The 15,718-nt window shown below is 45.5% G+C and overlaps 1 protein-coding gene across 2 annotated transcripts in view; it reads left to right on the forward strand.

The window, feature by feature from the left end:
- Positions 1–15,718, forward strand: part of N (neurogenic locus Notch protein) — a 281,303-nt gene that overhangs the window by 95,705 nt on the left and 169,880 nt on the right. For both annotated transcript variants that reach the window (XM_076819252.1, XM_076819253.1), the window contains exons 3-4: positions 4,761–5,032; positions 9,024–9,219. In XM_076819252.1, the coding sequence (XP_076675367.1) occupies positions 4,761–5,032; positions 9,024–9,219 (468 nt within the window). The remainder of the gene's footprint in view (positions 1–4,760; positions 5,033–9,023; positions 9,220–15,718) is intronic.

The raw sequence follows: 15,718 nt of genomic DNA on the forward strand, positions 1-15,718 counted from the left end.
CGGTGAACGACAGCGATGCATCGGTTCGCGGCATTCCGACCGAGTGTTTACAGACTGATCGGGAGTCCTGGCGACGATCCTGCGGCAAATACAAGTCGTCCTTCCGTTCTTCTTTCGGGGAAGCTTTCTTGCCCGCCGCGCGCTATCTATCCTTATAGACCGAGTGCCTGTCGAGACGTCTCTCCGCATATAGAAACCCGAACAGGGGGTGATCGGGGAGAGAAACGCCTCGAAGAACACCTGGGTATGTCGTATACGGTCCTGCCGGTTGAAATTCATTTTTCCTCTGCCAACGGCCGCCAGGTAGGAAGCGATTAAACATTTCCAGTACGAGCCGCAGGAATGCAGTGGTGTTTGATAAAAGTTTCTGTAGCGGAGTGTGGCGATCATGTTGTTGGGCAAGAATCTTGATCAGCGATCTAAATTTCTGAGTAATTGGCCTACAGTGTTTCTGATCATTGTGGCTGATGTTTGGGAAAATTAATTAAATTCCTTCGTTTTTCGGGAGACTGGAAATGACGACTTGTTTCTTAGTAGGAATCGCATACCTACATGCTGCAGTTTCAGGCCAGCGCAATTAGAATTATAAGATTCCAATTTTTCTACAGTTAGGTACATTTCTATTCTCTTACCTTGTGTTCTCTTCCGCGCATTCTTCCTCCGTTCCTCGAGCAACACCAGTAGCAGGATACATCACACTTACATAGATCAGGAATTAAATTGGTAGCAGACAAAAACAGTTACCACTTTTGAAAAGTAAGAGAAAATCTAATATTTTGTGGGGACACCTTTTGCTTTTAGAACAGCCTAAAAAGTTACCAAAAGTGGTAACTCCTTTGTCGGCCCCAAGACTGTGTTGTCCCATTCAATGGCATATAAAACTTTTGTTTGTTAGTTAAATAAATTCAACTTTAACTGAAGTCTATACAGCTTTCAATTCTGCATCAGAATATTTATATTCAGCGCATACCACAGCTCCAAGTTGATGCTAAAGAATAACAGAAATAAAGTTTTTCGCACTGTAAATGTATTGTGCAATCTTCCCTCTACATTTTTTCAAATTCTGTACTCTTGAGTACTTTTTTCCTCGAGCAAAGTGTATCTACCAAATTTCTCGAGGAGCCTGCAAGTTGACTTCGATCCCGCCAACGATAATATAAAATTTGCTTAACATTCGTATTCAAGGGTCGTAGATCGCGATTGATACGCGTTACGCGGATACATGTCGAGCGGGATAAATGTTACGGCGTGTCGTGGTGCCGCCACGAGGTTGCCCATTACCAGAGAGAATGGTCAACCATAAAGTGCCTTCGTTTCTTCTTCTTTTAAGCAACGTTGCTCCCCAACAGGCAACAAAGCAGAATGATGATGCTACTGGACGGAACTTTACTGCCCGTGAAGTCTCTGATTGATACATGCTGCGCGTACACGCCACTCTTTGATGCAATCATATTCGCGTGCAGATGAATACACGCGAAGTAACAGTAGCGTAGCCCCATGTAACGGTGGTATCGTTGGTGGTCCCGAGTTTCCATCGACGTTAGACGAAAGTGTAGCAGCCAATTTTCGTGTTCCGTCTGAATGGTAAGGGTGGGAAAGGGGGTTAGCCTGTGACGCAAGGGAGAGATGAAATATGTGTTTAACATAGGGGTGCAAAAAGGGAGGCCTTCGACGCAAAAGGACACGCACTGTGGTCGAACGTGATTTTAAAATAAAAAAAGAAAAATAGAATTGCGAACTGAGACATTGAGAACGAAAACTACTAATCATATAAAAAAGGAAATTTTTTTTCTTCAAATTGGGTTATGCTTCTGGGTCCGTTTATGCTCTCAATGCTTCACTATGCTTTAGAGATGTGAAATAAAAATCTTGGAAGTGTTTGGGCCAGGAAATTTGGTATTTCTAATTTTCCCAGTATTTATTGCATAAACTATAGAGCACAGTGGTTTTCTATAACGCTTGCTTATAAAGAATAAAGCTAGAATTAATATTGATTACGAATAACTTCGAAGGTTGAAAAGTACGCAATTTTTTATTCGGATTTCCTTCTACGTCCTTCGAATTGATACACGGATACAGGAAGCTTTCGCTAATTCATGAAACACGTGTCCCACATTCGTTAACGAAATTACTGTTCTCTTTCCATGGAGCAACGCGTACGCGATAGTATAATTACAGTGTACTTGACACGGTATCATGGAGAGATGACTGCATTCATAGCGGTTAGAGGAGCGGCGTATAAACATTCGAGTTTGTATAGCGTTACATAAACGGCTGTTTTATAATCCGAGAGGAATAATTGAATTTACTTCAGCGTGAAAATATTACACTTTCTGCAGTTCCCTTTTCAAACACAATTCAGCTGCAGTTACTCTCGATCCTGCGTCCAAAGTTTCTTTCATGACAGATACTCATTTCAAGGCACAGGAGAAATTAATTAACCACAGAAAATACAATCACGTACCTACAACGTCAAAGTAGAAGCAACCAGTCTTGAAACATGTGAAATTTTATTCTCCATTTACCAGTGATCTACGACACGCGTGCACCGTTACAAAGCGTAACCATGTAATGGGTGTCTCCGAAATAGCTGCTGTCTTAATAATACATCCCGTAGGTGGTACACACGGTGGATGTGTATCTACACGGGGCATCCAGTGGCACCACGGCGCGCTCGTTACGTCCCTGCCGTGCTTAGAAGGGAATATTCACAGATAGAAGTCAATAAATCCAGCCGATGGTGCTCAACGTTGCTCCGCGGCCGGGCTGGTAGCCAGAAGAAACTCGCTGCCGGCAAATAATGGCCGTGGAATCGTCGCTTCCGTTTATAGAGATACCGGCTACAGCTTTCCAAGCACGCTGGAGGAAGCTTCGAAGAGAAGCTGCGTGAACCAACTCAGAACCAGCTGTGCCCTCGACAATGGACGCCGATAGCTTCTTGTCTTTTACGCGCTGCTGCCGCGGACGTCGTTACCCACATTTTTATTCCCGCCATAAAATGGAAGGAACCTGGTTCTACGTGGTGTACCGTTGCGGGGCAAAAATAAAATAGCAACGCGTGGGGAACAGTGGAAGTTCCTGCGAGACTCGACATTGACGAATTAGTGGAATATATCCAGGGGTGAATTTGGAGATTTGACGCCTCTGGGATAACAAGCTCTTGCTGCCTTTTCCGTGAAATATCATAAGATATTTGAATTTAAAAGAGTTCCATTTTTTTATTTTAACAGACAATCTTCAATATAATCCCCAATTTGCTACATGAAAAAATGTTATTTGTTTTTAAAGCTGTCTCAAGCCTCCGTGTTTAAAGCTTATTGAATTTGTTTCGTTCAAACTTTGCCATCCCCCAAAATTTGCCTACTTAGCTCGTAAATATAAATCCAGCCCTGAATTAATATCACACTTTGATATCTGACGAATAAACTAAAATAAGAAAGAAGATTGCAGAAAGCAGATGTAAAACAATGCTCCATCGAATAGCTCGTTAATTAATTTCCTGCGGTTTTAATTCCCACTTTCATGTGACGAAGCTTTTAGCAATCAGGCGCATGAGTTCTTACAACAAGAGAACAAACTCGCGTGTAGCTTGACAGAAAAGAAGTCGATCTTGATATGTAAATTACCATGAGTCATCCCGCCAGTTGCCCTACACCGATCATACATAAATTCCAGCATGTCGCGCAAGAAACGCCAGTTCCGTCCCATTCTAAAGCCGAGGTGAACGAGTCGTTCCACTCGGCGAGTCGCTCCAATTTGTCGATTGTCGCTAGAGAAAGAATATCGAGGGAAATATTCGATGCACCAGGTCGCCCTGGCGGAGCCCGCGAGTCCGCACACCCGAGGAGAATTCCTACGGTCACGCAACCGGAGGAAGTTACCCTTAAGGAGACTCGTTGCCGGTTTCTTTCGCGCGTGCATGGTTTCCCAGAAAACAGAGGGTGATCGATCAGGGAGCACAGTACCAGCTCTCGAAGCGGCGATCATTAGGGCCCGTTAGAAAGTAGCTTTTCTGTATAAAGGCCCAGCAGGACGCTAGCTTCGCCTCTTGGGTCTATCCCACAGTCACTGACCTCCTAAAAGTAGCCTCGAACGTTCCCTGCCCTCCCTGGAATTACCTTGAGAGGTTTCTTTTTTTTTTTTAAAGATTTTATAGGGCATTCCGAGCGAACGGTTCACTCCGTTCGGACGGAAATGAGCGATTACGCGAAATGATAAGGGAAAAGTTTAATTAGAAGCCTGGGACGAGGTCGGAGCGTGTAATTTCCAGGGGTGAGCCGCTTTCTTTGAATGGACTGTTTGGACGGTGTAAGGCGTTTAGGGGAGGGAGTCGAAAAATTGTCTGAGAATCGCTTGCGAGTCGGCGGGGTTCGTACAGCACGAATTTCAGGTACATACATTGGAGGATGTAATGACACGTGTTAGAGAGCCGCCACAAAGGATCGAGGCCTCCCCGCTTTCTGGACCTTTCGTGGAAGCCTTGACCGCAACAAGACCATCGTTCCATTTCGCGAGAAAGCAATAGAGGCCTGTTTGAGACCGCCTAGTCGAGGCGGAGAGGATTTATGCGCGGCGTTCTGTAATCCTGTTTTCTCTGATTTGCGAGGGGAAAGTGGGAAGCAGAATGTGGAACGCGAGATCGCTAATTCCGGGACACTTGGTTCATTTGCGCATATGTACAGTTGATATTCGGATCGATCCACTGATAAGGGGATTGTTTAAATTTATTTATTAATCCCGACCGTTTCGTTTCGTTGCAGTTGCACGTCCAAGTACGTGGGAGAGTACTGCCAGCATCTGAACCCCTGCCACACGGGGCCGCGCTGCCAAAATGGCGGTTCCTGCAGGGTGAAGGAGAGCATCGGGGGTGGCACACCGTCCTTCACCTGTTCCTGCCCGGTCGGATTCACCGCTAGCTTATGCGAGATACCGATCGAGAACGCATGCGACTCATCGCCGTGTCTGAACGGCGCCACTTGCAATCTGAAATCGCTGCGCGAATACGTGTGCACCTGCGCTACTGGATATACAGGTAAACATTTCAATGATTCGCTTGTTTCGATGCCTTGGAATGTCCTCACTCGAGAATTCGAGTGAAACAAAGGACCGTCTAGTAAAGGATAAAGACCGTGGACCAGTGGCGGACTAGTGTGTCAGTTTAAATGATGGCAAATGGGCCTCCTTAAATACCAGACCTTTTAGTAGCTTGAAAATATAATAGAAATTCGAATTTTATTACGTTGCAAATTTATTACTGTTTTAAATGATAGTTTTATAGTTATGGGTGGGCCCCCTCTGTCTCCGGTCCAGTGGCGCACTCAGGATTTGATCTTGGGGGGAGCCGAGTTGAAATATTTATAATGCAAATTCAATAACATTCATTAGGTGATTATAAGAATTTATTTAAAGAATAAAATCCAGTTTTCTTTTCTTATAATGAGCACCTTCTTTGGGGTGTGCCAGCCTCCCCTCTGGATGCGCCACTGTTCCTGGCAACCAATATTTTTAGACCCAGTCCACCACAGTGGGAGGAAGTATCACCTGTTCTCAAGTGAGGACATCAGAATCACCAATTTCAATTAAAAAACGAAACGGTGAAAGGGATAAAGGCCGTCCTTTAAATCCGTAAGAGTAATTTCTTACCTCCTCCCTCCCGAAGTTTAAGAATGGATCAGATTTTATAATCCAACTCCCTCTCTTCCTTACATAATATTTTTTCAGTTATTAAATTTTCTTAAAGGTTTCATATTGAAAATTAGGTTAAAAAGATATTACATAAGACGCTACCTCACTCTCTCTCCTCCCTTTGTAATAAAACGTAAGAAATTCACGACACCCCCCTCTAAAGCCTTACGTAATTTAAGGACAACCCTTTATTGAACCTTTGGAACATTTGGGGAGCCTCGCAGAATACTTTAGAATTTTAGAGGCTTTCCAGAAAATATCAACGTGGAAACACGTCAAGGGTTCGTCCTTAAATTACGTAAGGTTTCTTCAGGTGAGAGGGGGTTCGCGAATTTCTTACATTTTCTTACAAGAGAGAAAAGGAAGCTAGGTAACCTCTTCCATAATATTTTTTTAACGTAATTTTCAATATGAGTAGCCTAAAAAACGACGTCTCATGGCACACGCGTTAGCTAATTTTGTTTTAAATCGTGAAAAAAATATTATGCGAGGAAGGAAGGGGGAGGGGGTTGGAATATAAAATCTTACGAATTTTTGTACTGGGGAAGAGAGGGGGTAAAAAATCGCCCAAATTACCCTTACGTAATTTAAAGACGGCCCCCAAAAGCATGCGCAGTACCAAAGTCCCTCGGCGTGTCGTCGCGCCGACGTCAGTCAAAGTGTTAGCCTCCGAGACAAGTAGCAAGGTTGCTCGATTGCTGGAATGATAAAGTCCGCGCAGTGATCGTGAGCGCACAATGGAGTCGCTGCAAGGTTCGCATGGCGGAGTGCGTTAAAAATGAAACGCGGTCGACTAAGCAGCGGCGTCGACTAGGAATCGATCAGTCGGAGAGATAATCGCGGTAATCGATTGGCTGGAAGTACATAGTCCCGGAATCGCCACTTCGAAGTTGTCTGCGCGCGTTGCCACGTTCCCGAAGGCTCGCTCGAATTCGTGCGGCTCGCGGAAGTCGCGGATCTAAGCGTGTATTTTTTATGGATCGCCTCTACGCGGGGGCACGTGCTCCCTTGACAAATAAATCTAAGGGCAGCAGGAATCCAGGGGGCACCGGAGGGAGGGAGAGAGAACGAAAGGGAAGGGAACTTGGCGGAGAAAGAGAGAAGTTTGTGCCTGCTGGATAATTGGCGGAGAGCAATGCGGCATTTCGCCGTGGCGGTACCTTTGGTACAGTGGTTCTCACTGTTCGCCTCATTCGCTCCACTATTTTCAAACTTTTACATTATTCTTGCCAAGTCGAGCCATCGATGCCGTTGGAAATAAATCGAATTTCGCGCTGCAAATATTGGAAGGACGGAAGATGGCCCAAGTAGAATATCGACGTGGTATTACATGCGTTTTTCATATTTCTTCGTTCGTTTCTAAATCTACTTAGTTTATATATTTTATTATGTACGCACCGTCGAGCAGTTTAGCTGATTTGCAAAGCCTCTGATATAAAATAAGTACATCGTTTATTTTAGTAAAACTGTGCAGAGTAGGTAAATAGGCACCGCGAAAGTGGTGCAAGTTGAAGTACATACGAAATGTGCAACCCTGTCAATTGCTTAGAGAAATGAACAATAACTTATCTCATCTTCGATTAGAACCCCAACTGTTACTATAATAGAATTCACCATTTGCTGGACGATTATTAAATGAATTTAGCCGTTCACAACGCGCACAGATTTGTTCTTCCCAAGTCCAATGATATTTAGAAAGTAGTCGCCAGCCAGGGTATCACTTTGTCCGCTCGCAATACGAGACCCAAGCACCACTGACGCGTAGCGGGTGCACTGTGCAGATCGAGGAGCAAAGACATCTTAGATCCAGGAGAGCGAGCAACGACTCTGGTAATTAGTTCCACTAATCAGTGACCCGGGAGGAGGGAGGGATGGGACTTTAGGTGGACAGGACGACTTGGTCAGTGTTACCGCCATCTTAAACGATATCTCCCCTCGCGATGGAGCACAGCCGAGCACGAAATACCAAGCAAATTCATCCTGTTCTTCGCGGTGATCGCTATCGAAGGGATTCGCAGCAGCCGCTGGACATTCGTGCCAGTCTCGTATCCATCTTCGGCGGGATGCAGGTTTATTTACTTGTTCTAGTAACAGGGTGCATATAATTCACGCGGATAAACTGTTATAGTTTTCTGAACACATTTGCGATGCTTACGGGGACTAGGCAGTCGAACAATCGATTTTCTATTGCATTTTCCGAAAGTACTATCTTTTCTCAATAAAATGCCGCTTGGTTTATATTAAAATTCGCAAAACTGTTGATTTGGCAGCTAAAAGGGTCAACGGTAACTTACGGCGTCCGCTTTGCTCTGAAACATTAAACGCGTTTTTCTCGAATCTTTCTTCCCCTAGTTTTCGGCTAGTTGCGAGTGAACGGAGTTTCAGATCGACTTGAAAAAATTACAGGATTTGTAAAACATGTGCCATTTCCCGCGAAACCTCTGATATGGTCCGTACAAAGTCGAGATTTTCATCAAAAAATTAAAAAGTCGCGGAATTTTAGTAGCGCATAAACAACCGAATTTTTCTTGAAATAATCGCTGCTTTCGCCCATCGATTTAATAATTCTATTTTAACTTTAGTATTCATTTGTCCCGCGGAAAACTACGGATGTAACAAACAAGAGTCACACCTCGAATTTGGATTATGTCACTTTTAAGACCAATATTACCTGAAAACTACAGAGGATCGTTAAAATGTTTACTAGTCACCACCGCCATTTTTAAAACACATGTACATTTCATACCAACATCTCTTCAATCTCTATGATAATAATAAACAATGGGTAAAAGGAATCATCTGGATTTGCTTAAAAAGAAATTATTTCTTTCACGGAAAACCACTGCCCAAATAGTCCCCTTTAAAAAGGGACGTGGTTTATGATGCTGAAAAGACGGGGATTTTTAAGAATTATTTCCTCAACAAACATAAAGCGAATCTTTCCAAAACTTTAAGGGTGCTTTACCCTATATTCACTTAACAAGATTTTTATTTATTCTCACTAAGTTAATTCATCCAATTAACTACCAAAGCTAAGCAAAAAGAACCTTAGAACCTCCCGAATAATTCCTTCTGCTATCCTGCAACCACCCAGCAAACGAAAGTTCCAAGACCAAACCGTGGTCCAGCATTCCCCGCACCCAATGTCTGCCCTCCTCCCTCTACTAAGGACGAAGTACCTACATACTGATGCATCGATGCAGTGACTTTCTCGCAGCGGCGATTTATAAACACGCGAGGACCGCCCCTGTCGAGATTCACGAGCGATACCGGCCACCGTTTTCACCGTTAGAGTGTACGACACACGTCATATACTTATCGTTTCCTTTGCATTCCAGGCGAACACTGCGAGCGACAAGACCACTGCGCCTCGTCGCCGTGTCGAAACGGGGCCGAGTGCCGGTCCCTGGAGGACAGCTACAAGTGCACGTGTGCACCCGGCTTTACGGGGCCGAATTGCGCGGACGACATCGACGAATGCGACAGGAACCCGTGCATACACGGCTCCTGCAAGAACATTCACGGATCTTACAAGTAAGTCGAACGACATCGTTAACGGGTCCCTCCCAGCACTTTACATATCCGCAGCGAACGTAAATCGCGCTCTCACGTCGGCACCGGGGCTTTTCGATAAAACACGGCGCGACTCAATTTCACCGGGCCGAAGATCGCCTCGCGGATACGTTTCCATTCTTTCCTTCTCCTGCTTCTCTCCCTCCCCGCGCGCTGCCGGATCGAGAAAGATCCGCTGACGGTAGATGCGTATCGTTGCCGGCGCGTACTTAACATAAACTTTTATCACCGTTCGGGGAGATGCTAATCTCCCCGGGAGCCTCACTTTTGGGACTCCAGCGAGCACGATGTAGAAGTTGATCGGATCTTTCGGCTCGCTTGAAATACAGGACGCAACTATACCGTGGAGTGTATTTAGTATTTAGCTCTTCGGAGTTGCACTTTGGCGTCGAACTGGTGTTACTGAATTTTATTTCCTGGCCGGGGATTTTTTTTTAGCAACTCTGCGGTGCTACTTGGTGGTGGTTGTAAAAGTGAGCGGGGTCGGTAGCAAGTGAACTTTCACGAGTGAAAGTATATACCAAAATCACTCGCGAAAAATTTGAAAGCCGTGGAACTTATGTTAAATGCAGATTTAGCCAGATTGACTGAGTAAAAAATTATTTAAATAACGGATCGAGTAAAAGTTGCTTTACCTTTAGATTATTCGACGAATAAAGTTAACCCGGGTCCACACACGTGGATATTTTTTTTAACTTTTATTCGTTATTCGAAATTTTTATTTAAATACAAATTTCGCCGGAAGAGAAGGAAACTTTGTAATCATTTAGTGACTGAGATACTTTATCCAATTAACTTCTCCATTTGAGTGTACCGAAAATTGAATAAACCTTAAAACACCGTGTGTGCTTTCTTGAAACGCACGTGAACGTTGAATCGTGTGAAGAAGAAACTCAGATGTAGCCTGTCCATTTGGAAGATGGAGTTCGATGGCGACGATGAGTAGAAGAAAATGGTCAGGCGCGTTGCCTCGACCTCTCGAAATATCGTCGCGGACGGCGAGGGCTCAGAAAATCGCGGTAGTGTCGTTCGTCTTTGCCGCAATTACCGATTGAACACGGACGGTGGAACGTGGAGCGCATAACGACGTCGAGGAACAAGGATTCATCGAGTCGATCCCACGGCCCATTACGGATTTGCTCGTAATTCGACGTTGCGTCGCTTCAAAAATCACCTCTGCCTCGCCCTGGGGCCCGCGCCATTTCCAATCGATCCCGAGCTTTCGGTCTCGATATGCAATTTAAAAACCCCGCGTGGGAAACGTCGCGGAAAGTGAGAACGTAAAGGGGGATTCGTGAACTCTTAGGTGGTACACACATTTTCTACGACTTCTGATCATATTTGGATCTTAACCTTAGACTGCTGCTAGTTGCTCTTTCATGGAATCGCTTAATTAACTCGATGATCGATATTTCTTTGTATCGTGACAGAAAGTGCATTCATCTGCGATGCCCATTAAAAATGAATGGAGAAGCTTCTTTAGAATTTTTCGTTATTTATAGATAGAGTTAGATGAAAAGGTATCCGTAGAAAACTATATAATTTATAATTATAGTTTTAATTCCAAGTATCATTTCGCATTTCAATGAAAGCAAAGAAATTTAACATTACAACAATTGGCACCAACTATTTGTATATTTATGCTGCAAATACACACGCTGCTAAAAAATAAATTTAAGCCTTGAAAACGAACTCGATAAATATCACCAAGGACCTATTTAATAATTTCGACTTAAATTTCACGAAGCACCACGTTCGCATCGATTTTTAACAAGGGTCTAGGCCCCTGAAAGATCGCCAAACCCTGGAGGGCCCTTAGGGACGTGGTGGAGGGGGCAGCGGGTCGGAGTGCAGAGAGCGCGGGGAAGATTTCGTGGCTGACGACGGGGATTTCTTTGCAGGGGAAAAGAGGAGAGGGAAAGGGAAAAACGAGGGGTCATCGCGGAAAAGAAACGAGCTCGCCAAAAACTGGTTCCAGCGGGGGACTTAAGGCCGAGCGGCGCGGAGAACATAAATCCGCGCTTTGTTGAGATCGAGTCGAGATTAATCGGGGCCCGAGTCGAGCTGACTGCACGAGAGCAGATAATGTCGCTGGGTCCTACATTATATTGAATTATATCGGCTCAACGCCGGCGGTTGCGAGTGTGCGCGTACACGTACGGCCCATCTTTTCGTTTCCTCCGTCAGGAGCAAGCGAGGAAGCTTTGTCGGTCGAAATCTTGCCCCCCTAACACTGCTCGACATCTTCATTTTTCTACCTTCCCCTTTCAATCGTCACGTCTGATGAATTTCCAGAATCGCCCGTCCCCACCCTCTTCCGCGGCAAACACCGTTCTGGTCTCAGAAATTCAATCGCACCTTCTGCGCGTGCAATACGATTAGGGATACCCGAAATTACGGGACATTTAAAAGTTTTCGGGTCCCGGGCACCCGATAAATTTTAATTTGTGATTTTACAGTGTGATCAGATGAGCCGCTTAGTCGACAAGTGAATTAAGTCCCTTTTCTTAGTATTTTGAAAATTCGACTTTCGTGTAATGCTTTATAAAGTATTAAGAACAGAATTTTCTTGTAAGAAAATAAAGTGGGAGAATAGTAATTATGATAAGATAACTTAAAGTAAAAACTACATTTCTTTCAATAGTAAGCTAACGGTAACATAATGAATAATCAAGTATTAATAATCATAACTTATACGAGTGTTATTTTCAAGACACTACGAGAAAAAAAGTCAACACTCTCCGCAGTATATTTTTACATTGAGTATCTCATTTATTATAATAGGTATATTAAGTAAATCGTTCCTTGCTGGATTCGTCATCACTTTCTCCAATCGCTCTGGTTTTTAATGTGTGGAAAAATGTAAGATGAATCGGAGGAATAAATTTCAGCAAATCTAGCATGTACTTTTTCTTAGCCGCTTTTGACAGTCACTTTCCTCAGGCTGTAAAATTGACTCTCATTTTCTATTAACATAAAAGAAACTATTATACGCAAGTTAGATTGGTAAATAAAACATGAATTCTTAATACTTACTATTTCCATAATAAACTTATTTTTTTAATTTCGGACTTACGTCACTTGTCAATTGGGGAGCTCAGATGTAAGAACTTTTAAGCAAGTAAATCGGGTCCCCATAATTTCGACTACCCGCATACCCCAAATACCATCCCTGCGCCCCACAATCGCAGAAGTCCTTTCCACCCTTAATCGAACCGTGTCTACTTAACGCGGAGTAAGCTCGCAGTAGGATAGGAGTAATCAGGCTGGCTAATAAATATCTCCGAGAGGTTAATCTCGTCGCTACCCAATAATTCCCTTTAACGCTGTTAATTCAGCTCTGCCAGTGGGCCCTGCGACCTTTCCCCGGCAACATAGTTAAGCTCGTACATGCATATATCGACGCATGCACATCCCATTCGAGGCCCGCCATTACTAGGATCGTAACTAGGAGCAGATATCCTCACCTGCCTTCATACCTGCTTAAATAACCGCGTCAAGACCTACTCCGTCTCCCTCCGTCGACCCTGTTCCCCTCTTTCTCCAGCGATCTCTGTTACGCGGCCCGAGAAGCAATAACGTTCAATTGGGTCTAATAAAGACTTTGATGTGGCACGCCTGGCCGCCAGGTGGTGCGGGTAGGAGCTGCTATGTTATTAAATAGTTACGTCGAATCGGTGGCCGAGCGAGCACGCCACTATGCCGAGGACAGATACGTCGTCGATGCAGCCTCGTGATCTCGGGGATAATTAATCGAGTCCTTATGATGAAATATTCCGTGTAGGGAGCGTAGCCGATAATAGCGGATGGGTGATCGTAGCTTTCTTGTAGTTAGTCATGCCTCGTAACGAACGTCGCAGATTTTCGAGAACGTGTGAGACGATAATGGCTTGTCGCTTGAACTTTAGCTTTCGGCTGCTTCTCTTCGTTCGATGGCAACAGTGAACTGCTTAAAGAATTTTCCAAGAAAGAGCATTCAGTTGAGAATCTAATGCCTGTTTTACAATTTCGCTTTACAATATTCCCTTTTTTTCGAAGGTGCTCTGCTTCCTCTTCGCGACTGTCCTCGTTTCCTTACTTCACGCGCACCTTTTGCTTCCCACATTCACTTTCCCTTGAAGCTTCTTATCGCCTCTGATAAGAAGTCTCCACCTGCCAGTGCACCTGGGAAAAGCTTGGAAAAATTCAATCAACCCCGTCGCTTCGCATGCTCCCCGATACGCAACTTCGTTGAATCACTCTCGCTCCATTTGTTTGAAACGCTGAAGAAGCCCGGCTGTTTGGTGGATAGCAATCAGCGTCCGTCGCGAACACGCGCGCGAAGAGCAAAGCGCGCCCGCGCACGGTGTGCATGTGCGCGGCGCGCGGGACAGGATGTGATTTATGAAATGATCTCCCTGAAGTAGAATTTAATTGAGCGGAGGCGAGGCAAAAGGAAGAGTCCGCCCGTGTTCCTTAACCCTCCGACGGATCCGTAGTGGATCTTGATAAAGCGTGGCCTCCGCAGCAATTTCGGCCGCCGCAGCGATTGACCCCGCAGGGTCGAATTCTTCGCGTCCTCTAGCTCGAGCTACGTAGCACCTGGTTCACCCTGCAGCTTCATTCCTGCGAAAGCCAGGAATGCGTGCGCACCTGTTCCCCTCGGCTCGTTCGCATCACCGATGCGGCTTCGATCGCAGGTAGCGCACAGTTCTTCGAAAGCTTTTTTTGCAATTCTTCAAGCATGTCGCCGTGTAAGATTGCCGGAAGAACGTCGTAGACTTTGGCAGCAGAGAAGAAGGGAACATCAGTGCCGAACCTCCACGATAACGTTGAGAAGCGACCGAGCCAGGTTTCGTCGTACAATCGAGAATTTGAATATCGTGCACGAGAATCGGAATACAGCGAGCTCGTTGCCAGCGGATTCGAATGGAGGCAGCCGGCTCGCGTTGGACGAGCGATACAGTTTAAATTACACGGCGCGGCGCGCTTTTCCATGCTCAGAAAACTCGGGGAGGACCTCGATCGACTGTGTATGTTAATTCGATCAAGATCCGTTGCGCGGCCGTTGTTAACCTTGAAGCCGGCGTGGAAGAAAGTAATCTAACGAGGAGCATCGGTGTTCTCACAGCCTTGCCGGGCGGCGCGGCTCTCGCGGCTGGATGTCACGCGTCCCTCGCGATATGATGCGTAGTCATACGCGGCGAGGTGTGCTGGAAAGTGCGTCACGTAGGCCGGGACTGAACCAGCGGATCCGTAGACCGGGGCGGAGGACTTTAGAGTCGTTTCCACGCAGCGAGGGAAGCCTAGGCGAGGTCAGCGGGGTCGGCCAGAGGCGGTCGTGAAGCCGGGCCCGTTCTCTTCCCTTGGATCGACGCCGAAGCGGGCAGAAATAGGGATCTCGAGCAATTCGAAGAACCCGTTTCTACGGCACCGACTGACCGATAACTACGTGCCCTGAATGTCGAGGGGCAGGATTTTCGAATTTTGCCGGAGGACACACGGCTGTCTAGCGATGATCCAGGACTCCGCGTCAAGGGACCATTAAGGATCCTCGTTCGCGCGGCGTGAATACAGAGAGCTCCAGTGAAGCTGGCAAGCTGGTTCCTCGCGTCTGACGCTGATACGCATCGGGATCTCGAACGTTTGAATTATCGTCGGATATTCGGCGGATGGAGACACTTTTACGTGTCTCGAATACGAGGGCGGGTTTGAGGCAATGGTGGTGGTCGATCTGGGTTGTGGAGGGTTAATGATCGCGGGTTGTTCTTCACTGCGGTACGTAGGAATATTGGTTGGACTGAGATTAAGGGGCACCGCATCCTGAAGCCACTAAAGAAAGACAAAGTTAGGAATTTATTTGTTCGTGTAAATAAAAACACAGGGTTTGGATTTTTTTATGTAGGTTTAAAGCAAAAATTGATTCTGCTGGAAATTTTTTTTTTCGTGAAAAATTGTACAATATGGCGGCGGACAAAGTGGCTCCCCGGAGGACTGCACAAAACTGACCCACACTCCCGGGAATGACTGGATCATCTGAGAAGGAAATACGAAAAAGATATATAAACTGGAATATATTATCTTCCACCTAGCGAAAGAAAGTGCAAATGAATTCTCCACAAATCGAGCCACCCTGCTTAAAACGTCACAGTCGTCGCGCAGGGACATTTAACGGGAATTCGAGGCATCAACGTGTCAGATTAATCGTTGGATTAGGCTGCTAGGATCCAGAGACAGTGCCTGGTAAAAGAATCGGTGCAGCAACCGGATCTGCAGCCGATCCACGATATCCCACAGCGTTGCAAGCACGATTGCGAGGCAGAGTCTTACTGGGATTAAGATTAAAAACGATTGTCACGCGATTTAGCTCGTTCAACTGGTCGAAGATAGAACCAGAGTGTCACCAGACTGACGCACGCACCTCGGGACCTCCTCTATTTGCACCTTCAATCCTTCCTCGTTCGCGAATACGCATAAGGAA

Source organism: Andrena cerasifolii, chromosome 8, assembly GCF_050908995.1.
Source record: "Andrena cerasifolii isolate SP2316 chromosome 8, iyAndCera1_principal, whole genome shotgun sequence".
NCBI classification, from domain to species: Eukaryota; Metazoa; Arthropoda; class Insecta; order Hymenoptera; family Andrenidae; genus Andrena; species Andrena cerasifolii.